At 55.9% G+C, this 23,364-nt stretch overlaps 11 protein-coding genes across 11 annotated transcripts; 8 read left to right on the top strand and 3 right to left on the bottom strand.

The window, feature by feature from the left end:
• The first annotated feature begins 430 nt into the window (after positions 1-430).
• On the top strand, positions 431-4,008 carry C8Q71DRAFT_391479 (uncharacterized protein). The gene is made up of 2 exons (XM_047918267.1): positions 431-1,156; positions 1,466-4,008. The coding sequence occupies exons 1-2, from the start codon at positions 875-877 to the stop codon at positions 3,917-3,919; spliced, it is 2,736 nt and encodes a 911-aa protein (XP_047773224.1). The 5' UTR covers positions 431-874; the 3' UTR covers positions 3,920-4,008.
• On the top strand, positions 3,948-5,250 carry C8Q71DRAFT_717794 (uncharacterized protein; the record flags this gene model as incomplete). The annotated part of the gene is made up of 4 exons (XM_047921190.1): positions 3,948-4,499; positions 4,550-4,746; positions 4,809-5,126; positions 5,196-5,250. The coding sequence occupies 4 exons, from the start codon at positions 3,948-3,950 to the stop codon at positions 5,248-5,250; spliced, it is 1,122 nt and encodes a 373-aa protein (XP_047773223.1).
• Positions 5,251-5,712: 462 nt separating this feature from the next.
• C8Q71DRAFT_391419 (uncharacterized protein) lies at positions 5,713-6,792 on the top strand. Its single transcript, XM_047918266.1, has 7 exons — positions 5,713-5,816; positions 5,867-6,048; positions 6,148-6,227; positions 6,281-6,315; positions 6,383-6,532; positions 6,597-6,661; positions 6,711-6,792. The coding sequence occupies exons 1-6, from the start codon at positions 5,783-5,785 to the stop codon at positions 6,635-6,637; spliced, it is 522 nt and encodes a 173-aa protein (XP_047773222.1). The 5' UTR covers positions 5,713-5,782; the 3' UTR covers positions 6,638-6,661; positions 6,711-6,792.
• A 43-nt stretch (positions 6,793-6,835) lies between these two features.
• On the top strand, positions 6,836-8,086 carry C8Q71DRAFT_391396 (uncharacterized protein). Its single transcript, XM_047918265.1, has 7 exons — positions 6,836-7,021; positions 7,078-7,279; positions 7,346-7,361; positions 7,411-7,459; positions 7,517-7,542; positions 7,605-7,753; positions 7,811-8,086. Exons 2-7 carry the CDS (start codon positions 7,090-7,092, stop codon positions 7,954-7,956), a joined length of 576 nt encoding a protein of 191 aa, XP_047773221.1. The 5' UTR covers positions 6,836-7,021; positions 7,078-7,089; the 3' UTR covers positions 7,957-8,086.
• A 1,045-nt stretch (positions 8,087-9,131) lies between these two features.
• C8Q71DRAFT_788781 (uncharacterized protein) lies at positions 9,132-10,118 on the top strand. The gene is made up of 4 exons (XM_047925238.1): positions 9,132-9,679; positions 9,745-9,809; positions 9,859-9,956; positions 10,049-10,118. Exons 1-4 carry the CDS (start codon positions 9,513-9,515, stop codon positions 10,070-10,072), a joined length of 354 nt encoding a protein of 117 aa, XP_047773220.1. The 5' UTR covers positions 9,132-9,512; the 3' UTR covers positions 10,073-10,118.
• C8Q71DRAFT_788777 (uncharacterized protein) lies at positions 10,119-11,284 on the top strand. Its single transcript, XM_047925237.1, has 7 exons — positions 10,119-10,167; positions 10,224-10,425; positions 10,492-10,507; positions 10,563-10,620; positions 10,678-10,706; positions 10,759-10,907; positions 10,965-11,284. The coding sequence occupies exons 2-7, from the start codon at positions 10,263-10,265 to the stop codon at positions 11,111-11,113; spliced, it is 564 nt and encodes a 187-aa protein (XP_047773219.1). The 5' UTR covers positions 10,119-10,167; positions 10,224-10,262; the 3' UTR covers positions 11,114-11,284.
• Positions 11,285-11,918: 634 nt separating this feature from the next.
• C8Q71DRAFT_788772 (uncharacterized protein) lies at positions 11,919-13,767 on the top strand. The gene is made up of 10 exons (XM_047925236.1): positions 11,919-12,139; positions 12,220-12,512; positions 12,570-12,631; positions 12,686-12,783; positions 12,855-12,955; positions 13,077-13,219; positions 13,277-13,292; positions 13,344-13,392; positions 13,443-13,680; positions 13,745-13,767. Exons 2-9 carry the CDS (start codon positions 12,355-12,357, stop codon positions 13,476-13,478), a joined length of 663 nt encoding a protein of 220 aa, XP_047773218.1. The 5' UTR covers positions 11,919-12,139; positions 12,220-12,354; the 3' UTR covers positions 13,479-13,680; positions 13,745-13,767.
• Positions 13,768-13,801: 34 nt separating this feature from the next.
• Positions 13,802-15,221, bottom strand: C8Q71DRAFT_391208 (uncharacterized protein). The gene is made up of 3 exons (XM_047918262.1): positions 14,468-15,221; positions 13,859-14,098; positions 13,802-13,808 (listed from the first exon to the last, which is right to left on the bottom strand). Exons 1-2 carry the CDS (start codon positions 15,043-15,045, stop codon positions 13,912-13,914), a joined length of 765 nt encoding a protein of 254 aa, XP_047773217.1. The 5' UTR covers positions 15,046-15,221; the 3' UTR covers positions 13,802-13,808; positions 13,859-13,911.
• Positions 15,222-15,250: 29 nt separating this feature from the next.
• Positions 15,251-16,820, bottom strand: C8Q71DRAFT_391236 (Triosephosphate isomerase). Its single transcript, XM_047918263.1, has 6 exons — positions 16,439-16,820; positions 16,254-16,377; positions 16,160-16,203; positions 15,908-16,106; positions 15,657-15,844; positions 15,251-15,605 (listed from the first exon to the last, which is right to left on the bottom strand). Exons 1-6 carry the CDS (start codon positions 16,548-16,550, stop codon positions 15,514-15,516), a joined length of 759 nt encoding a protein of 252 aa, XP_047773216.1. The 5' UTR covers positions 16,551-16,820; the 3' UTR covers positions 15,251-15,513.
• A 2,114-nt stretch (positions 16,821-18,934) lies between these two features.
• C8Q71DRAFT_717698 (uncharacterized protein) lies at positions 18,935-20,184 on the top strand (the record flags this gene model as incomplete). Its single annotated transcript, XM_047921184.1, has 6 exons — positions 18,935-18,969; positions 19,023-19,076; positions 19,552-19,624; positions 19,674-19,725; positions 19,789-20,005; positions 20,070-20,184. The coding sequence occupies 6 exons, from the start codon at positions 18,935-18,937 to the stop codon at positions 20,182-20,184; spliced, it is 546 nt and encodes a 181-aa protein (XP_047773215.1).
• Positions 20,185-20,849: 665 nt separating this feature from the next.
• Positions 20,850-21,848, bottom strand: C8Q71DRAFT_390955 (uncharacterized protein). The gene has a single exon (XM_047918260.1). The coding sequence runs from the start codon at positions 21,717-21,719 to the stop codon at positions 21,054-21,056; it is 666 nt and encodes a 221-aa protein (XP_047773214.1). The 5' UTR covers positions 21,720-21,848; the 3' UTR covers positions 20,850-21,053.
• Between the last annotated feature and the right edge of the window lie 1,516 nt (positions 21,849-23,364).

Below are 23,364 nucleotides of genomic sequence, written 5' to 3'. Positions count from 1 at the left end.
GGCACCCTCGCATCCACTGTCGGTCACAGTTCTGTCTTGGCATCTTGGGTTACAGCGTACATTCTCATGATGCATCAGGTCTGTCTTGATCAATATGCAAGCACCGAGATGCTGCTTGGTGCATCATGAGCAAGTCTGCTATGGCTCGGAATCAAGGAATTTCATGCCTTTTATGTCTCCGGAGCCTTCGACGGTTCGTTAGGCATGTGTCAAGTCGACCTTCAGTGGTTCTCTGCCAATTCTCCGCGTGCTCGCTGGTTGCTGCCACCAGATCGTTGACGCCCCGTCTAATGATCGTCGAAGCCGGGGTTCGATCGCGTGGTCTGGGATTCAATTAGGCTCTAGCGTTGGGCGCTCCGTGCCTCGCACAGCAGCCGGGCTTCCCGTCGAGGACCGACGTGATGTCCTGGTGATGTCACCTTTGCGGTCATTTTCAGGCATGCAGAGCTTCGCGGCTGCCGGCCGAGCGTGCAATGTCGCGCTCGCTTGGCCATTGTCGCGCAACGTCGTCGAGGACAATTGAGCGGGCGCGACGGCGGTCGGACGGCGGCCGCAGAGCGGACTTGGACGGTGGGAGAGGACGAGAGCCTCGAGGCGCCGGCGTGCGTGCTGAAAGACGGGGAGGTCGTGCGTCAATTCAAGAGTCCGGGCTGCCAATCTTGTTGCCAGGTCGAGCCCGTACGTACACGGCCCAGGAACATGGCGTTTTGTGCTGCATCGATCGGCGTCTGTTGCAACCTTATGCTCGCGTTATAACTCGTGCAGCGCGCGTGCTTGGGATGCTTTTGCGACCGGCGCCGGCCCTTGCTTTGTTCTGCCCGCGAGGCTGCTTGCTTTCTCGACTCGACTCTTGCTACCAAGCTCGCCGACCGCGATGCCTGCGCGCACCAGCGTGTACCCGTCTTTTCAGCCCGGCCTCGACGCCCTCGCTCGCGACAGAGAGGTGCACGTTCGTCAGAGCGTGCCGTCGCATCGCTCGCGACCTGATACCAGCACGCATGCTCCCGGAAGCTACAGGAATGTTACCGGAACGCACTATGGCAGCCAGAGCAGCCAGAGCAGACCGCCTGCCAGTGCCGGGAGGTCGCAGAGTAGCAGGAGGTCTCATGACCGCGAAAGTGGCGCGTCTGCGGCGCGTTCGCGTTCGGTAGCCGCGGTGAGCTTTTTTCCAGTGTCGTAGGCGTCTTTCCAGGGCGCCGCTTGTCATACGCATTGGCAAACGTCTGGGACCGGGGTAGATCGTCCAGTCAGTGGTTTCCCAATATGCCCGGAGGCGAAACGGCGTCGAGGGCACGGTGGTCGTGGTGGTGGACTTCGGCGCGGGGTGCATGCCGAGCGCTTCATGGCAGCATGTGTTCTATGCATGGCAGGGTATTCGTCTCGGTGACAACGGTTCACATTTGTCTTACATTCTGTGGTCACTTCTTTGACACTGTGGAACTGACGACAATGCGGGTCACAACAGCGAACACCGACCGCCTCCCACCATCATGCGGCCTCCGCTGCACAACCGATGCCGATATCGACCCGGACTCCTTCCAACAAGTCCGACCCGCGGCGTTCGTCCACTCAACCAGGCCCACGTTCACCTTCCCGTACACCGTCCTACCAACAAGTACCAGTCATCCCGCGCACGTCTTCGGGCTCGCATCCCTCCGTGCATCAGATCTTCCAGCACCCAAGCCCGCCGGGTTCTCAGACGCGCGTATACCCGCCTCAAGGCTACGGCTATGGTTACCAGCAACCTCCCAGCGGACATCCGTATTCTCCGCCACAGTCCGTGTCTTCGTCTGCCACACCCAGTCGCGCAACGAGCCCGCGTTCAGTGCACCGGAAGGCACCGCCTCCCATACACGCCTACCCAACTCAGCCTCAACAGACCCCATCTGCGCTATCGTTGCACTCGGTTGGCTCGTTGCAGGCTAATGGACAGCCAGCCCCGAGTATTCATGCTTCGTTGGCATCTGCGTCCTCAACGGCGTTCAGCCCATCGAGCGCCGGTATTGTCTCTCCGCTGACTGGATCGATCTCTGCCCTCAACCTCCCTCAAAGCCGAAGTAGGCCCGACGTCGGTACCGGGAGCGCCAGCGGGCACGGCCATGAGTCCAGGGAGGATGTCAGGTCCGACGAGTCGCACATCCCGCCGGTCCATCGCCCTCCGCAAAGCGAGGCCGACGAGGACCTGCCTCTCAGCCGAATGATACTCCTCCAGCCGCGACAGGCATCCCAGCTGCCAATCTCACCTCCAGCTCGCTCTCACAACCAGCCGCAGGCGCAGGACCAGTCGTCGCCTCCGCCGACCCACAGCTTAGACGTGCCGCAAGATGTCGACCGAGATAGACACACGCCGAGCCCTGGGCCTGTCCATTCCCACCCCTCAGAACAGGAATCACATGGATTGGAGCACGACCAGCACTCTGAGGTGCCTGTCCGGGGCAAGCCGAGGATCTTCGCTGCTATGGGTGCCGAAGAGTCTGAGGCCGACCATGGCGATGCGCAGCCTCCGAGAGAGCAGTGGGAACACGAGACACCACTCGTGCAGGGCAGGCCGCGGATCTTCGCTGCACAAGAGGAGGGCGGCAGTGATGAGCAGGGTGCGGACGCGTACGCACAGCAAGATGGCGCATATACCCAGCCGGCGGACGCGTACGCGCCACAGGGGAGCGCATATACCCAACCTGTGCAGCCGGCGGAGAAGGAGTTCCAGGGTCAAACGGCGGACGGGCACGTCCGAGACTACCCACACACGCATGGCTACCCCACTCCCCGCTCGCGGTCGCCTGTCCTTCCCTCCGACCAGGCAGCGGTTCTGCGCGACGACGAAGATACACGGGGCCGGCGGCGCGAGGTGCTCCCGAAGGATGACCAGGACGGCCACCGGATCTCGCGTTCGCTGCCCCCAACGCCGTCGCCGCGCGCGCCCACGCCAGAGGTGCAGCATGATACGGACGTCGAGCATGAGAAGGGCGGGAGTGCGGACGACCATGGTCTCGGTCGCAGGCGCCTCCGGAAGGGTGGGAAGCTGAAGCGGGGGAGCTCGCAGAGCGACTCGGAGAACGAGGGGCGGCGGCGCGGACATTCCTTTGGGTTGGGGCTGAGGGGCATATTTGGCGTGAGGGCTCTGACGGAGAAGCAGGTCGAGAAGCTGGGTGCGAAGGACGGAGCAGGTGCGGCTGCGGGAGCGAGTGCGGTGCCGGTGAACATGGGTGCCGCGCCGATGGGAGTTGCGCCTGGTGTGCAGCGGAGCGCGAGTGGGAGCGACGGACGGAGGAAGCTCAAGAAGGACGCGAGACGGGGGCGGCGCGACGAACGGGGAGATGAGCGGCCCACGGAGCTTGTGCGGGATAGGGCGGACGAGGCGAGCTTCGTGCACATCGACAGTTCGGCGGTGCAGGAGGAGATGCAGCGCGGCAGAACGGGTCCCGGGGCACCACCAACGCCCATCACGCCGGAAGAGTACGCACGCGCGCGGGCGCAGCGACGAGGAGCGAAGTTGGGCAAGGGTCTCCCTGCGGTGATTGCGCAAGCTCTGGCCCCTTCACCTGAGCGTAAGGAGCCCCTCAAACCAAGCATGCCGTATCCCCTCGTCAAGCATCTGCTCGAGCCTGCGTTGCTCGCGGGTCTACTGACGTACCTGTCGTATAACGAATGGCTTGCGGTTGCTGCTCTCAACCGCCAGGTCAGGGACGGCGTGACCAAACGGCGTGAGCTGACGGAGTGCGCGTTGGAGAAGTTCTTGGGTCCTGTGGGCTATGCGCGGTGGACGTGGGGTCTGGATCCCAGTCTTGCCAAAGCGCGAAGCAAGGAGCGGGCGAATGATGGTGACAAGGAGATGCCCAGGCTGCCCAACGACGGCGAACCAGTCACTCTCGCGCTGCAGGTCAGTACATCGTGCAGCGCGCAAGGGTATACGTGCTGACTTTACTTCGTAGGATCTCAACAACTATATGCGCGGAGTGTCGATGCCGTCGCACCAATTCTCCACCCTGGCTTCTGAGTACCTGCATGCCCGTGGCGATCCGAACCAAGGCGCCTTGATGGATGAGCTCGCTGCTTGCTGTCGCGCGTACACTCGCATTGTCCTGCGCTTGCGCGCTCAGGCGGAGGCAGAGGCCCGCAATCCATCCCCTGCTGTTGTTGCTGCGTCCCAGGCAGCCAGCCCGCCGCCGTCACGCCGTGCTCCTTCATTGCAGCGCGGTAACTCCCGTGCCTCCAGCCGAGCACCTTCGCAGTCGCCTTCGTATACCGCGACAATCCAGGCACCGATACGCGCTGCGCAGTCGCCGCTCTTTCGTCTTAGGCGTGCACCGCTAATCCAAGTGTTCGTGCCTTCGCCGGAAGGTGACTGGCTGTCTGATGACAGCATACTTGCATGCGAGGGTGAACTCAAGAAGGCGGGTGTGGCGCATCTGCTGCGGGCTGGAGATGTAGTATGGGACGTGGCTGTTGGCGACGAGGGCAACATCGGGAGAATGGTCTGGGACGGGGCATACCTTGTTGTGAGTGTCACTCCATTTCAGCTAGCGTGTACGCTGATTGTGGCTCTCAGGACCTGGACTTCACGTGGTCACGCATAGGCGATCTTCCGAAGTACTTGCCAACACTTGCATTCCCACCTTCGTACTTCCATCGCGTCATTCGCACCCAAGGCAGTGGAAACCCAATCTGCCATATCGACATCGCGCCATGGGGCGAAGACATAGCGTCAAACCTGCAGTTGCTTCAGGACAGGGTGAAAACCGAAACGTGCGTATACTTGCCATCTAAGTCGCGCCTCCCGGCTGACCTGTGCATTTTTGTTGTAACAGACCACAAGGGAACCACCACACGGTTGTTCGCTGGGTCCACCGCTCCTCTTTCACGATCATGCCGCCGGCGCCCAACAAACCTCTGCGCATCCCTCCTATGCCACACGTCGGGCCAGGGCCGAGCCACGGCGTGTGGCTTGTTGATCCGGGCTGGTACGGTCGAGTCATCGTAGAGGCGGAAGGGACAAACGAGGGTCTAGCAGACCTGCAGGTACGCTGCGGACGTGCTTTCCCCCCGCGAGCGGTGGGTGCGCGCGCGGGCGGTGAACAAGCTACAGAGGAGCGTAGTTTTGTATTCAGGATATTGAGGGAGAGAAGGTGCGTTTCTGCTCGCTTCAGCTTCAACGCGTACGCCGGTACTGATGAACGTGAACGTCTTTTCGCTAGCCGACCTGGTGAAATATGGATCCGGACTGTACGAGACAAAGAGCGGCTACGGTGATACTTGAGGGACTCTGCCTGATGAATGGACCGTTACAATCAAAACTCGCGCCGCGGCGATGTATGATCAAGGTTACATTGTTGTAATTGTCTCTTGCGCTGTCGTTGTTGTTATTCCTGCCTGTTGTACTGCTAACAGTCACCGTAATGTTTTCTAGACAGTGAACCGAATGCTACGTGCAGACTAGATTAATCCAGGCTTCTCATTGTTCTTGATGCTCGAATCCTACGCTCGATAAGTCTGTCCGACTTCTACGGTGATCACACTGCGTGTTCTCCGCAGCGCTTTCACGCCGGCGTTCGTGAGATTGTAGGATGTACGTCCCTCGCTCTCAGGCATTCCGTCAATACTGTATGATCGAACAAGGTCATTCCTGCTCTCTCCGCGGTGACCGATATATGAATGCTTGTACTGGTCTGTACTCAGTGAGTCTTGTATGTTGCGAAGCCAATTCGGCTAACTGACAGGGGCGGCGGCCTCAGTCCCCTTGTTCTAGATCAGACCAGTTCTCCTTACCACTCAGTGTTGCAGGATGTGCGCTTTGTGGCCCAAATTGAAGACACGAGGTATGAACCCCGTCAATACTCAACATTTTACTCAACATCGCCTTCGATAGAAGGTCTCAGTGGTACAACTACTGCAAGATCAGACCGCCCGGCACAGCCTCAATCGCCGACTTCCATTGAACACGACCCGCACGTAGTACAAGCGAAGGCTGTCTGGCTTCCTGCGGTGTGTACATCAAGTTCCAGTGCAGTGCCTTTGGCTGGAGCTCGAAGAGCGATTGAATCACGAAGCGTGCGTATTGAGCTATATAGTAGCTGCATATGAGCGTCGGCCGGCCGCCATTGCTCAGCCGCAGCGTCGCGCGACTCGTTCTGAAAACCCGCGTACTAGCGATCTGAGTGTTCTGCCCTTGACAAAACGGGAAGGATGTCTACAGTGACAGACGAAGATCTCTTGATCATTCGTCAACAGTGAGTATTGATGTTTAGCATCCCTTCCTTCCGCTGACTGCCACCGTTCGTAGATACTCAACCTTGGATTCCAAGGCTACTTGTGCTGGTCAGCCATCCACAACTCTCTCAGAGTTACACGACGGTGCACAGATAGCTGATACACGCGAATGCAGCTGTCATGCTTTATGACTATGTGCTGACAATTCGCGATGAGGTGAATCTGATTTGGGTTCTGAAGAAACCGAACAGCGGCACCGTCATTTATGTGCTCAACCGGCTTGTGATGTTTGGCCTCTTGTATGAGTGGTTCGTACAGTATCAAGGTATGCATGCTCCAGTACTACGTACACTACGCTCCATGTTGACGTTGTAAATCGCAAATGCCAGTGAATGCCGGAGCGCCGCGATCGTATACGATGTGCTCGTGAACTTGTCGTATACGATCTGGGCAGGTGCGCCCAAGATTACATCAATTGGACTTTTTTGATTCCTAATCTCCAGCTGTTTCTGCCTTGAGAGTATATGCTCTCACTCAGCGAAATTAGTGGCTATCGATGGCGACGTTCATACTGGGCATGGTAATATGTGTCTTGAACACGGTGAGTATGCTGGCCAGTGACTACTAAACATGTTCGCCGTGTTGTCTCTGCCACCGTTGACTCATCACCTAGTCGGAGATGGCTTCTGACGAATACTAAATATGACATTTAGTCTTCCCAGGTCACAATGATTTACAGCATCTATACTTCCCGGAGTCAGATGTTCTCAGGCTGCGAAGATGACATTACTATCCGCCCAGAATGGTGGAAGATGTATGTATCCTATCCGGTTCTCTACGTTCTGAATTGACTGACAGTGATTATTACAGAGGTGAGCTTTCATGCTGATGTCAACCCAACGAAAATCGATGATCACCGGGAATGCAGGGATCCTCATAACTCGCGGAAGCACCGTAATTTCTGACCTCATAGTCCTGGCTGTGACTGTGTGCCATGTAGCTCCCAAATCGTGGTCGTTGTTGAGAGCGGCACGCCGCAGACAGCCATTTGCACACATATTGCTCGGAGATGGTACGTAAAAACATCGCTGGCAGATATATATATCGGCTCTGATGGACGGTCTTGGTGACGGTCTAGGACTCTTGTATTTTGCGTGCGTGCATCACGTTTGGTATCTCCAGGAAGTCCTAATCCTACCACAGGACATTGACAATGCTGAGCATGATTGAGATGACGACGGGGATCGGGTGGGTAAGTGAAACCTCTTCTGTGAACCTGTGGAGGACTCTGCACTGACGATGATCACAGTTGAACATTGTCACCTTCCTCTCGTCGTACGTATCCTTCTCAACCTGTGGTACCTGCATGGGATCGCTCACTTTGACTGATGGTCTAGGATGTCGACAGTATTCGTCTCTCGCTTCATCTTGGACCTCCGTGCGTGTGCGGCTTTGTCTGTTGTAGATCTGGGCTCAACAGAGAGCCTCGCCCTCGGGGAGTCCATATCGAGCTCATTGGTCTTCGCGGAGTTCTCTTATGTCACACGTACGTCTTTCATGATGTACATCCTAGTCGCCATATACTCATCGGGCGATGATACAGCTATGGAACCCCCGGATGCGACGCTGGATGAGCTCGAAGATGACGGCGATGCTGACGACGACGAGCGTACGTCCGACATTGGGTCGGGTTCTTGTCATGACGAGGCCCTTTCGGAGCGTCGAGGAATGGAGTCACGGAAAATATAGTAGTAGCACGAGGGGGTGCGGCACCATACTAGAGGCGTCTGCAACCTCTGAGCCGTGCTCGGATTGATAGCTATTCAAGTTGGATAGAAAAATTCGAAATGCTAAAGCTGACCATTATTGACACCTAGAACCTTGAGGGTCACACAAGACCTCAGGAATCATCCCAGGGCGGCAGCGGGCGTGGAAGGTATTCGCTGATGTTTTCTTAACGAGATGGAAGCTGCCGTACATTTGACTACTCGTCCCCCCAAGACTGAAGTACGATACTGTTCAACTGTCAACTGATGCTAGCGCTATAGCACTCAGGCTGTACCGAAGATCGTATACCATATCAGCCCAGCTCCGAGTCATCGTCAAAGTCATTCCATGAGGTATCCTAGCGCATAATGTAGCTCGTGCAATAATATTGAATGCAGAGCGACGTGCATAGCCTCAGAGGCTTCAGTTCATGGGCCCCGTATCGCGCTCTTGAATCACGTGATATCAAGGCCAGATCAGCGAGGACAATCTGAACTTGACGAGGCGCGCGCTCTGTCTTAACACTTCACGACTCTTCGCTGGTATGATTGTGGCCTTACATGCCTGCAGCGAGAAGGGAACATGCCACCTACGATCTCAAAACTTTGTAATAGTGTCGAAGCTTATTCTCGCTCTTCCGAAATCGGGCAGCAACAGCTTGAGGGCGAGTAGGAAGCTGTTGGTGACGGCCCAAGAAGCACCAACTAATTGGCGCCGATGCGTATCCTCCAGTACGTACGTCGTCCCTTATTCAGACATTGAACATGATCACACAAGTACTTTCCTGTTCACGCAGTTAACGATAATGAGTGATTGTTCGGTGTGTACTCGGTGAGGCTCAGGCTTGTGATGCGAAGCCACCCCCTTGTTCCAAATACTTCAGGACTTCTTCTTATCATCCAGTGTCCCAAGATGCGCGCTTTGTGGCTCAAATTGAAGACACGGGGTATGGAGCCTGTCCGTTTCATGCGTCATCGCCTTTACTGGATCTCCTACTGCTGATCGCACTGCCCGCCCCAGCCTCAAGCGCGCCGACTTCCATGATTGAGCGCGACCCGCGCGTGATAACAGCAAAGGTGTCTGCCCTCTTCCGGTTTGTGCATTAAGTTCCGGTGCATTGCCCTTGGCTGAAGCTCGAGGATCGGCGATTTCATGAAGTGTTTGCCCCGATGTACATAACTGCATATTAGACTCGACTGGTCACCACTTTCCTCCACCTCCGCTGCCGCGTCGCGCCACTCGTTTCTTCGAGAGCCACTTACTAGCGACCTGAGTAGCTTAGTCGGCCACCCTGGGAAGAATGCCTACCATGACAGACACAGACCTATGGTACACTCGTGGACGGTGAGCATTGTGCTTAGCACCCCTTATCCTTCCGCTGACTGGGATGATGTTTGAACAACATTGGCACCTGTCATCGTTCGCAGATACTTCGTTGCGAATCGCAACTCCGCTTGTGCTGGTCGGTCATCCACAGTTCTCTCTGTTAGTTGCTCGATGGTCCACCGATAGCTGATACACGCGAATTCGCAGCTGTCATGCTTTATGACTATGTACTGACAATTCACGATGAGGTGAATCTGATCTGGGGTCTAAAGAAACTGAACAGCGGCACCATCATTTATATATGCAACCGGCTTGTGATGTTCGGACTCTTGTATGAGTGGTTTAGAGGGGACCAATCTGGAAAGGCTCCTGATGCAAGGTACGCATGCTACAGTTCGGACAATAGTACGCTCTATGTTGACGTCATAAATTGCGAACCACCAGTCAATGCCTAATCACCACGGTTGTAGACAATGTATTCGTGAATTTCTCGTTTACGATCTGGGCAGGTGCGCACAAGATAACATCAATTAGATTTTTCTGATTAATAATCTTCAGTCGTTTCTGCCTTGAGAGTACACGCTCTCACTAGGCGTAATTGGTGGCTATCGATGGTGACGTTCATAACGGGGATGGTACCATGTGTCTTGAACACGGTGAGTATGCCGGCCAGTGACTAGTGACTACTCAACACGTTCGCCGGGTTGTCTCTGTCACTGTTTGTGACTCATCATCTAGTCGAAACTAGCTGACGAATGTATATGATGCTTAGTCCGCCGATGTCACAGCGACTTACAGCGTCTATGCTTCTCGGGGTCAGACGTTCTGCCAAGAAGACCTTCCTTTCAGTCCAGAATGGTGGAAGAGGTACGTATCCCCTCCGGTTTTCTACGGTCTGAATTGACTGACAATGGTGATCACAGATGTGAGATACTCTGCAGTTGTCAGCCCTACGAGGATCGATGATCACCTCGAATGCAGGGCTCCTCATAACTCGCGGAAGCACCGTGATCTCTGACCTTATAGTCCTAACTGTGACTGTACAACATGTAGTTCCCAACCCGTGGTCGTTGTTGAAAGTGACACACCGCAGACAGCCATTTGCACACATATTGCTCAGAGATGGTACGTGAAACCCTCGCTGGCAGATATGTAAACCGGCTCTGATGGATGGTCTTGGTGACGGTCTAGGACTCTTGTATTTTGCGTGCGTGCATCCTGTTCGGTATCTACGGGAAACGAACATCCTAATCCTACCACAGGACATTGACGATGCTGAGCGTGATTGAGATCTTTTTAGGGCAGTTCTTAGTAGAGTGGGTAAGTGGAACCTCTTCTGTGAGCCTGTGGAGGACTCTGCATTGACGGTAATTACAGATGAACGCTGTCCCTCCCTTCATCTCGATGTATGTATCCTGTGGTACCTGCATGTGGTTGCTCATTCAGCCGATGGTCTAGGATATCAACAATATTCGTCTCTCGCTTTATCCTGGACCTTCGTGTGTGTGCGGCTTCTCCTGTCGTGGGGCTAGGCTCAACAGAGAGCCTCACACTCGGGGATTCCATATCGAGCTCATTGGTCTTCGCGGAGTTCTCCCATATCACACGTACGTATTTCATGATGTACATCCTATTCGCCATATACTCATCGGGCGATGATAAAGCTATGGAACTCCCGGATGCGACACTGGATGAGCTTGGAAATGACGGTGATGCTGACGACGATGATCGCATGTCCGACGTCGGATTGAGTTCTTGTGGTGACGAGACCCTTTCGGAGCGCCAAGAAATGGAGTCACGGCGAATGCAGTAGTAGCAAGAGGGGATGCGGCACCATACTAAAGGCGTCTGCGCAAACTCCGAGCCGTGTTCGGAGTGAATCTTCTGTGCCGATAGGTAATGGATATAACAACAACTCACGTTTGGAATGAGGCTACAGCTGACTATCGCTTCCCTCACGCAGTGAGATTGTGAGGGCCACGGACGACGCCTCAGTAGTCTTCCCAGAGCGACAGTGGGCATAGAAGGCATTCGCTGGAGATATTTCAACAACGAGATGAAAGCTTGTCGTGCTCTTGCGTATCCATCCACCCAAGATTGGAGCACGATATCAAGCGATGTTGTGCCCATGGCCAGTGGCAAGATCATACCATAACAGCCAAGCTCATCGTAGAAGTCGTCATTCAACGGGGAATATTAATTTCGGCCGTACGAGTGCGATGATGTTGAATGCATAGCCATGAATAGCAGCCACATCGGACCCGGAGGGCTGTTGTGACTGAATAAGTACTAATCTGAGTGCGCAGGCCGCGATCGACCGACCGCGCGGTTCTGGCAACAGTAATAACAATTTGAAGCTGTTCCGACGCAGATTGATCCAATTCCTGTCTTTGCAATATATGCGCCGCCGCCCCACCGGGCCCACCCATTGCCAAAACGTGCCAGCTCAACTTGGGCGCAGCTATGGCCAGCAACAAGCTATGCGCACGAGTCAAGTCCAACGCTCAGAGTTGGCTTTTATACTTCATAAGACCGACGCGGTGCATGGATCTGTTCCGAGTCGTGATGCGCCGTACAGCATATGATGCGTAACTAAACGCGCCTAGAGCGAGCGCTACGCGCGATCAACTTCTTGAGACCACCACGACGAACCCAATCCTCTCCGATACATAACGGCCGCAGTACATCGCATGGAAGGGTTTCCAGCACCGCCGTAGAACGTTGGCTTCCCCCCTCCAAGGCGAGTGCACCCGCAGCAAGGCAACTTGACCCGGAATTTGGGAGGAATCAGGATGTCGGGACTTTCAGCGGCGGAGATCAGGGCTATCACGTTCTCGCAGTGCGTACTCAACGTCACCCATACGGGGCCATTCGAAACTCGTGTTGACAACTGACGGTCCTTGTTGTCGATGTTTGTAGGTACAGAGATGCCATTTGTACGTTCTCCGGCGCCGGTAAGTCCGCTGTCAGTACTTCAGTGCTAGCGGCAGGCCGATATCGACTTCCTCGATCACTCCTGTCAATGTCACAGACGGCTGACATGCATGGCCAGTGATGCTGCTATATGACTACCTCCTCACGGTCGACCAGGAGGCGGAGCTCATATGGAGGAAGCCCAACGCGACGTCAATCATCTTCGGTCTCAATCGAGTCGTCACACTTGGGCTCGTCTACGAGTATACCTTGTATCTGCACCATTATACGTACGGAAGGTGAGCGCAGCATGTCGCGTACTGTATTGGGTGGATTTTATTGACGACGGAGGTTAGCTGCAAGGGCACGACGATATCATCTGCAGTTTTCACCTTTCTCTCGTACCTCGTTTGGCCGGGTGCGTCCTTCTCGTAATGAACATCCTGCTCGGTTCGCTCATTGTGCACGGCAGCTGTTTCCGGCCTTAGAGTGTTCGCACTCACAAAGCGGAAGTGGTGGCTAGCGATATTGACGTTCGTGTTGGGCATCGCACCATGGATCATAGATGTGGTGCGTACCATGTCCGAGTTGCCGCGTCTCCTTCAAGACGGGTCTATGGTTTACTCAAGTATGGTCCTCAGTACATTGTTGCGACATTATCGTTCCGCGTCGTCCCGGGTCCTCTGAAGGGTCAAACCATGTGTCAAGAAGACACCACCGTAAACCGAGGGTTCTACTGGAAGTATGTATCGTCCGTCCGTATGCCACGAACATCGTAATCTGACTCTACTGTGATCACAGAGGTGTGATTCCATGCTAGTGCCACCGTGTATGCGGCTCAATGTCCGGCTTTGACGACGTGTAGCGCTCGTCGTGTGCCGTGGATGCAGCATAGCGTCCGACCTCATAGTCCTGCTCGTGACTCTGTATCGCATATTCCCTCGGCCCCTCGCACACTGGGGCTTGATCTGGAGACAATCGTTCGCCCAGATATTGCTTAGAGACGGTGCGCAGACCTAACATGCTAAGTTGCTTGGCGAGCTGACCTCATACATTGACACAGGGGTGCTGTATTGCGCGTGCGTGTTCGTCTTGTATGTCGTCCGTTGCACGCAATGACTCCATTACAGGGCGCTGACCGCGATCACTGCGACGGAGATCGGGTTATATCTAGCCGCGGTATGTTCCTCTGCCGGCCCGCGCTGCAACCACACTCACAGTGCCAACAGACAGACGACTTCATCAACTTTTTCATCGCGCCGTAGGTCGACCGGTTGTCATTATCCGCAGAAGATGATTTACAGGCGATACCAGCATATCCACCGTATTCGTCTCCCGTTTCATACTCAATCTCCGTGCGTGCGCTGCGGAGGCCGATATGGGCGTCGGCTCCTCCGAGAGCACCACGTTCAACGGGTCCACTTCGCGAACGCTGACGTTTGCGTTCACTCAGATTACACGTGAGTTCCTAGTCATTGTGGTGGATATTGTCAGTCGACTAGAGGCTGGGTGCTGATGAAGTTCACGCAGACCTTGACACCATGTTCCCTATCGAAGAAGACGCCGAACAAAACGCGTACGTGTCGAGCGCGGGACTGGATGACAATGCTGGTGAGGACGACATGATTGAAATGAGCTCACGTACGGCGCAGTAATTAAGAGAGGAGATCATATCATAGTAATCGAGGAGAGTCGGCCTCAGTGGTGTAGCCTTATGTTTTCGCGAAGTATCTTAGTTATTGTACCGCATCTTACATACAGTGATTCTCCCTTGCGAAGACATACACAGCTGTGGCGCCTGGATGCCGGTGAACCTTCAATTGAGCAGCGGTACGTGCCGCAAAACAGACCCACCAAGACCCACGACACCAGCGGAGACGTTGCACTAAGGATCAATATCTGACGTTAGGCATACTATGAAGTATGGTTCGACGTCCGCACGTCGCGAAGCAGGACACATGCATAGTTTCATGTGGCCGCCGTCCGATCGGACGAAAGCACTAGGTCAGTGCGTCCGGACTTCGCGCGAGTCGCTCGATACGCTCGGGCGCCGGACGTCGAGTAGCAGTCCCTCTGCCCATCGCAGAGCACACTGCAACCGAGGGTGCTTCAGCGCGGAGGCCCAGGCCACGGAGGTTGCGTCATAATTCACGGCAGAAGGGTGCGGGCAGTACCATGCATCTAGCACATATGATGGTCGAGGCCGGGGGAGGCGCAATAGCATGGGAGGACGAGTACGGCACAATACACATACCAGTACGTCACACCCGCGGCCAATCGGGGGCGAGTGGGGATTCCAGGCGATGACGACGCCGAGAGGGTGTGGTAGCCAACCGCGGGGGATCTGCGCGGGTCCGCGTCGGGCAGGAAGGTGCATCCTGATATTGATGGCGAATTTGAGCGGTGCGAGTACTGAAGTACTGACGTGCGAGGGGCCAGGGCGACGTTTCCTCGGCGAAAAGGGAAGATTGAGCGAGGAGCTAGAGTCGACGTTACGTAGGCGTGCGTAGATTCAGGACGCATGTTGTCGGCGAATGAGCTTGACATACGTATGCGCGCAGCTTTGAATTCGATCTGGAGGGGAGCAGTGATTGGACGCTGTGCACACTGCGCACGCCTGGACTGAGGTGTATAGGCAGCGGTGGTCGTGACTTGGGCTGAGGGGATGACGAAGCTGGGGAACAGGCAGCAAGGAGCGTACCGGGTACTGCTTCGACCGACCGACACCGGTGTCCAACCTGTGTCTATGTCAGCAAGGCAATGTTGCTCGTGACTGACATCGATTTCGGAGGCTCTCTCCCTTGAGCATGGCAACAGGTAGAGCCACCTCATGTTGTGCTTCTCGAGTCGTCGCGAAGTGCTCACTAGACGTGTGTCTGGTGGCCGACGACACGTGACAAGCCACCGCTCACACGGAAGGCGAAACCGTGCGCAGTGGAGGCCTGCGGCTGGCCAGAGGGTTGTCGATGGATTGAACCCAGTTGGTTATCCTGGGATGAGCCGGCTCTAGCTCGGGCTTGCTTGCGCCCTTCAAACCGGCCGGTTTGGAACGGGCAGACTAGTACCGGATGTCTACTCCGAGTCGCCGTGTGCGCCCCCTTTTTGATACTGCAAGGACCATAATCGAGGCCAGTTGCAACTTGACTGCACACTTGGTAAGCGCGACACGCAATCGGGCAAGACACAGAAGGGATAAAGGTACATTCATTGCTGCTGTTTCTGCTTCTGCCCACGTTCCGTTAGATGCCGCACAAAGGATCACGTCTTCTATACTTCGCAGTACTGCTCAGTTGCCATCCTCTATGTAGACTTCTTCGCGTTGATGATGTCCACAAACTCGGGCTTGAGCGACGCGCCGCCGACAAGGAAGCCGTCCACGTCCGGCTGGGTCGCTACAACCGCCGTCAGACATCGCCTGTCCGTTCGAGGCGCGCTGCACTCACCGAGCTCCTTGCAGTTCGCGGCGGTGACGCTGCCGCCGTAGATGACACGGGTGTTCTCCGCGACGGCGGGGGAGACCGCCTTGGTGACGTACGCGCGGATGTCCGCGTGTGCCTCCTGCGCCTGCGCCGACGTGGCGACCTTGCCCGTGCCGATCGCCCAGACGGGCTCGTACGCGATCACGATCTTCCTGCGCACGCCAACGCATATGCTTCAGCGACGCTGTAATGGACGAGTGACGGGGAGTACGCACGCCCAATCAGACTCCTTGAGCGTGTCGATGACGGGCTTGAGCTGCGCCTGGACGACCTCCGCGGTCTTGTTCGCCTCGCGCTCCTGCAGCGTCTCGCCCACGCAGAGGATCACGGAGAGGCCGGCCTCGAGCGCGGCCTTGGTCTTTTGCGCAACGAGCTCGGACGTTTCGTGGAAGAGCGTTCGCCGCTCGGAGTGACCTGCAGTACAGAGTGGGTGGGTGTATGAGCGGTATATGGAGGAAGGAACGTACCGAGGATGACATAGGGGACTTGCGCGTCGACGAGTTGCGCGGGGCTGGGTATATGTGAGTCTCATGTGGCATCCACTAACTACAGGAGACGCACCTGATTTCACCCGTGAACGCGCCCGACGGCTTGAAGTAGCAGTTCTGCGCAGACACCTTGATGTCGCTCCGGAGGAGCTCGCGGAGTGTGATCAACCAGATCGCGGGTGGGGCAATCACCACCTCTGCAACAGCACCACTGCCATCAGCTCACTGTCCAGCACTGCGGGAAACAGCGACACACACCGACGGCCTGGTCGAGCGTCGCCTCGTTGAGCACCTTCACGATTGTCTTCTTCTGCTCGGCCGTCCCCGGGTTCATCTTGAAGTTTCCGCCGACGAAAAACTGGCGCGGCATCTTGGCTGTATTCTGAGTGATGAAGGGTGATAGAGAGAGGTCGGGGGTCGCTGTTCTGCGATGGTGTTTATGAGGAGACGGGTGTCTGCGCTGGAAGAGGTGTCTGGGCTCTGGACCGGGGTGCTCGAACTTTGAAACTAATAGAGTCTATCCAGAGTCTATCGCCGCACATCGGATCCCTCATCTGGTCGCGGTCACGTGGTTGCATTGGGCGACGCGACGCGACGCCGTGTCGAGTCTGGGAGACTTGGAGCTGGGAGCGGCCGATATGAATCGTATGTCCGGGAGACGGGTATGTAGGCTCAAGGAAGGGACGGGATAACTGATGCTGGCGAACGTTAGAAGGTCCGCTGTATAACGCTGCGGAAAATCCCGGGCGGATCGGAGAGGGGACGCGATACAAACTCTTGTGCGAACATTAGAGGAGCATCGACAAAATAGGAGAAATCTGCCTTTGTCTCAGACAGGATGTTATTAAAATCAGGCGAATGGTCGTAGAAGCCACACACTTCAAACCGCACAACTTCCGATAGCTCGGCACGATGTTGCGCTTCCTATAGAAGATCTCCAATGATTAGCGGGATGCATTAAGTCGCAAATGGGCACGTACTAGGCCAGAATTGTCACAATACTTTGGAACAGTTATGCGCATCTGTAAGGTCTCAGTTTTTCGCTGTGATCGCGGAGGTGTGCCATGGCTATGGACTGACCCTGCTCGGACAAAGGAGTCAAAGAAGTGTTTGCAGAGATACCTAGTTCTCCGATGGTGCGGGAGGTATCAAGAGCCTCGCAATTCATTCGTAACATATCGTAGTCGTGTAACAAATCTGGCAACGTGCTCGGGCAGGTCTCGCCACTGTACCACAATCGTGCGGCTCGTGCCCCACCAAACGCCAGGGAGATGGCCATGGCTCGGCTAGGTACGTTGCGTCGCATAGTTTGATTACGATCGTGGTATCAATGTGTGCGAGATCTTTCGTGAAGCGGAATCTAGGCAACAAAGCAATGGCCTTCAGCCGTATGACATGTCCAACTTCACCGTACCGGCGTTCGTGGATACCGGAGCTGCATATTCAGGGCAAGGCAATGCGGCAGCACTCCAGGAAACCTTTGAATGCGGGACACAACCGATGAACAGCCCCGACGCACAGCGTGGGCTTGGATATGTTGAACGATCGGGAAGCACTCGCTACGAGTGACGCGCACCGAGGCTGCATTCACAAAGGCATATGCCCTACACGCAGGAGCATCCCTACTTGTCCGCTATCGAATGGACCGATAGCAAACAAGTAAGAGCACACCTGCATTGCAGCATATGATCCGAGGCCAGGTATGATGGGCGCTGTGCGGTCGGGAACCCGGTTGGAGCGGTCTGCAAAAGGCATGTCTTTCGTGCGGAAAGAGCAGAACGGGGTGCTCACAAATGCGTACCAGCATGTCCGTCGCACACTACCAGTCGCCTCGAGTAGCACATCCGGATCCTGCCCTTCGTTAATGCTCTTCGACACGTGTAAGCCTTCGTAGTCTGTTTGGTCGAGGACCGAGGTTGTGTTCAGTCTGCCCGAAGATGGTCATAAAAAGACGTCTTTCGCTAGTGACTACGGAGCATCCTGGAGTCGTGGGGATAGTTTTCGTGAAACTTTAGCTTTGCCAATATAGCTTGCCTTGTTGAACAATGTAGAGGAACATGGTGGGTGCAAACGCGTCGAGCACCTTGCAGAGCATCCTTGCGTGGTCGCCGCATTTCTTCCATCCTGGAGAGGAGCGCGGCATAGCAATGATCTTGAACAAACGGAGCTGAGATCAGGCCATGTCCGAAAGGCATGATGGTGGTTGGAGTTCAAGAGGGACGCATGTCGGACGCGCGCGACGCGCCTGTGGCCCCGACGCCTCGTGGGACAAGCAAGCCCTTTGTCCTCTTCATCCATGTTATCCTCGCGACGCCTGCCCGCCAACGACTGCTCTCACACATCACTATGTCTACGAACTCGAATACGTACATCCCCATGTTCTCCGCAAGCTATTCCGACCGCTTCGACGAAGACCGGCGACAACGCGCGACACAGAAGCGTCCACGGGCGACCTGGCGGCGGGGCCTGCGCCCGGACAGCGAGACGCTGCGCTTCGGATACTACCTCGAGGAACGCACACCATCGCCCGCGCCGGAAGCATACGCGAATATCGAGTCGGAGTCGGGCCCGTCGACGTCGCGCGCAAGCACGCCGCCACACGCAGGAAAGCCGGATCCAAACCGTGCGACGGGTCGTGAGGATACCGCGCCTTCTCACGGTGGTCTACGAGTGTATATCCGCAACCTCCAGGTCGTCCTCCCCGCCATCTCCCTCTTCTCTCGGTCACCACCCAAGTCGCAGCGCAAGAGTAGGATGGCGGCCAAGACACATTGGTTCATATCGCTATGGTGCGTGACAGATTGGTATTCGTCAAAGAACGAAACTCACAAAGGGGCTATAGGTTTGCGATCTCAATCCCAATCATCTTTTGGGATGCTGGATACTGCTTCATGCGGTACGTATAGCACTTTGTCATCTGGAGATAGTGTCCAATCGGTCGCCGTGATTGCTGTTATGAATCACCACATACCGAGGTTTCGTAGTATACGGAACCCTTCATGCCTCGTCAATCTTGGACTCTTCGCGAGCCAATTCATGTCGTGAGACATCGCGTCATCGAGGACTGGGGAAACTGGAGTATTGGTTATGCTATCCGGTTTCTGCGCGCCTAGGGGGAACTCGAATTGCTTGACCTTACCCGCGAAAGTTATCGGCATGGATATGAATAGCACTCGGATGATCTCTAGGGCGTTCAAGCTGCCAGGCTGTCTCGACTGAGCAATGCCTTGCGTTGCTACACAGGATGCCCTTCGAGAACTTGCACGAACTCTATCCGCTTCATGAACTCGGCACCTAATGTATCTTAGAGAACATGTTGTCTACTTTGTCTAGCCTTCAGTTCATCAGTACTGACCGGTGTCTGATGATAGGCCGCGGTCCATGGAAGGTGGTGACCTACACTGGATCTGGAAGCCCTATGCGCTATACCAGAAAGTTGACCACGTGCGTTCAACTACCACTCGCACGGCCCCTTCCTAACGTATTGTCGCAGATCTACGGCGTGAAAGCCTTGGAGGAGGGCGATGGCTTCACCAATGCTCAATGTAAGTGCCCCCGAGCGCCTCGCCCACAGCGCTCCGACTCACCGTGTACGACCTTGCCGCCAGCTCTATTGAACATCGTTGAAAACTTCATGAACATCGCCTACCTATACCTGGCGCACGTCAAGGGCACGCCTGCCGCGTCCTTGCTAGGCTTCGCGAGTGCCATCATGACCCTTTCGAAGACAGCCCTCTACTTCCTCCAGGAGCACTACTGCGGCTACTGCTCCATCGGTCACAACACGGTACACGACCTGATTTTCCTCTGGATCATTCCGAACGGGTGCGCGTCCCGTCCCGTGTACTGTGATCGTTCCGCTAAGCCATCTCCTTGCAATCCCTTGCAGATTTTGGCTTCTCCTGCCTACTATCATCATCTGGCAGTTCGCCAAGGACATCACCTCTGCGCTGCACGTTGCAGAGCGCGTCAGCAAGAAAGAGGCTTCGGGCAAGAAGTTGTGAAGATTGCTGGCGTTGCCAAATGCCGTACGCCCTCTGGAACGCCTGCCGGAAAAGGATCGTCTGTCTGTAATTTAGGGTAACACGCTACCTCCGCCCCGTCTCTGAGGAATGTTCTTGCTATATGTCGCGGACCGTGGCTCTCTGGAAATACCATGCTCTGTTATGCTCTGTATGCGAGAAACATCCAGAACGGCCCCCTGGGAGCGGTGCGCGGGTCAAACTCGGACGTACCTTTGCATTAAAGTCAGACAGGACCCACCGCTGTCTGTAGCAAGTGCAGCGTGTCAGGCGCGTAGGTGAGGTGCGAGCTTCTCGTGTTTTCATCAATCTTATGTACTGTGCGAAACAGAGAGAGAGAGGGTCGCCGAGACTAGCCATACACGGAGATAGTGGCCTACCAACACCGTTCATAATTTTCTCGAGATCTGTCCGACCCGGAGATGCGTCAAGCGCGATGAACATTTACTTCCCGGGGCCAAGCGAGATAGGGGGATGAGGTCCGGTATGTCTGATCTGGGAACAACTCAATCCCCTTGCGACCCGAGACGGGAGGACCGTCTGAGACTCATCTCGTAGCATATGCTACTCGATCTGCACCGCTGCAATGTGTTCAACTGTGCGATGTTACATGTCAGGTCCAATTTAATGGGCACGCGGTCATCACCCCCAAAGGCACCTTTCGTAGCTCAATGCGCCCGCGGACAGGGCTCCGCAAACTCTCTCAGTGAAGGTTGAACAGCAAGTCAGCAGTGACGCTGCAAGGGAGAATCCGGAAGCCTCGAATGCAACATTGTCCCGTTCTGATCACGGACCTGCGGCTCTAATAGCTTATCACAGGCCCATCCTGGCGACCGAAGATCGCCCTCGGTCTATGACCACTCGCGTACCAACGCAGTTGTCAATGTGCAGCGGCCCGCCGGAACAATGTGAGTACACGGTTGCGAAAGGCGATTGGTGGCAGGCTGGTAGCAGGCCCAGCGGGACGCCGCGCGGGGTCTCTGAACCCAGCGACGATGGTTAACGTACCAGTCATCCCGGAACGCGACACCCGGACACGATCGCGGCACGTCATGCACAATGTCGCAGGAGGAGTACAACGTGTGCACCGGGAGGAACTGGCGGGCCCGGTTGCGTACAGGCACCGAGGGCGTGCGTGGGTTGGGACGAATCACGAACTGACGGGCGATGGGAAGGCTTCCCGAGGGTTTAGAGTTGGGTCGACGTACCGGTGCGTCGTTTGTGTACTGCTTTGATCGGTGGAGAAACTGGAGGGAGCCTGTCCAGAAGGCCCGGAGGCAGTCGCGCGTGCGCTCCCAGTGTGCCTCGCGACACGGACGACTGCGCTCCGGAGCCCTTCGACCGACCTTCGACCGTTGTAACCGACGGACGAGATAACGTAGCCGACTGGGACTTGACGTACCAGGGATCAGGCTGGTTGTTATCATTGCCATTGGGTCTATGGGGGAGCGCCCGGCGTTGAGTATCGAAGTGGTATCCTTACTATCCATCATCCGCGGTATATGGTGTCTGATCATCCTCGCGTCCCCGCGGGCACTTGAAGGGTCCCCGGCATACCGATTTTGCGGCTTGAACTATCAATGACTGTTCGAACTCTACTTCAATGGGCATAACGCGCTGCTACATTGCCTCGAACCGCTGCAATGCAGCAAGGGTGCTGCAATCTTTCTGGCACCCCGGAAACTCGGTGCCTGCACGCTGCAGCCCACTGGTCTAGCTGAGGACGCGACCGCGCTGGTCCGCGTTCCGATGATCGTCCAATCTAATAACGGGACATGGAGGGAACGGGAAGGGTGGGATCGGTGCGAGATTTGTGGTGTCTATTCAGCCGTATAAGTCAGGTGCACAAGGTAATAGACATGGCAAAGAAGCCTCCATCTCGGAGGAAACCTCGGAAGGTGCAGATAGAGCTCTTCTCTATCAATCCCAACGGAATGTGCAACGATCTGCAGCTGATACTACGGGATGGCGTATGCCGACGGACCGTGGCGCGACATGACGAGCCGAATGCAAGAGGAGCAGTCCGAGTGCACCCGGGTCGTCTGCGGTCATTGTCGATGTCACCTTCAACACCTGGGTACTGCGTGTTTGCTTTGATTAATATTCGGCATCACGGAGGGATGATGAGTAGCGGTCAGGGCGCACACTAATCGCGCCTCGGTATGCACCTATCATACGCGCTAGCCTACAGGAGACCGAGAATACGACGTAAAATCATCGACAGTAGGGCATCGCCCCAGATGAACGAATGCCCGATTGCGAATGATAGGAAAGATAGGCGGGCGTACCGGAACACGAATCCACTGTCGCACTGTGCTACCCAGTAGCTGACGCGAGCACCGCACTAGAGTCACCGAGGCGTGATAGACTAAGACAAATACATGGTATGGACCACTCGCCGGCCTTCGCGATGTTGCAGTGACATACTACACGTGCAGACCCTGAACATGCATGATGCAGAAGCGATGAGCTGCGAGCAATACGTCCGACCGCGGACATTGTGCGTCGCAGAGACAGACGACCGTTACGGATTGTACGGCAGACCGCTAGGGTACAGCGATCGGGCAAGCTCCCGCCGGGTCTTCGTGAAATATGCCAGTGCGCTCCGACGTTGCCAGTGGGATAATCCCGCGAACGCGGTAGGAGCCCTGGACATTGGGAAGCCGCCGCACAAGTCGCTCACTGACTTCAGGGTCCTCCGGAGCGCGTCGCTGCGCGATCCGGAGAGGTCAAATCCCGAGCTGCCTGTACGTTACTTCAACGACCATGGCTAGCGTTGCGCCACCCAGAGCGTATTTGCGCCATGCCTTGTCTGAGGCCCTTGCAATGTCGTGATAGCATGCCAGTTCGAGACCCCAGGCGCGATTACGCGGAGAGCAGTTGGTATCCGAGAACCAGCGTCCGGGAAACTTGCGCGCTTGTTCGATCCTCCAGGGCGCCTCGGTGCCTTCCTCTGGACAATCTGAGTCGTCCCGTTGGCTTCTGCAAGCTTTCCTGGGCGACAGAGGCAGTACGCGAACGTTGGCCGGAGCACGAAGCGCCGCGCACATCTCCGGAGCCCGAGGCCCACATCAATATGGGCGCGCACCGTCCCGCACCGTCTGAGGTTATCTCTCGTCCTTTTCCGAGAGCCGAGTCGCGAACACGCACAGCTGGGAGGCG

Source organism: Rhodofomes roseus (assembly GCF_022264815.1).
Source record: "Rhodofomes roseus strain CIRM-BRFM 1785 chromosome Unknown C8Q71scaffold_35, whole genome shotgun sequence".
Lineage (NCBI taxonomy): Eukaryota > Fungi > Basidiomycota > Agaricomycetes > Polyporales > Fomitopsidaceae > Rhodofomes > Rhodofomes roseus.
This window is presented reverse-complemented; position numbering and strand designations above follow the sequence as displayed.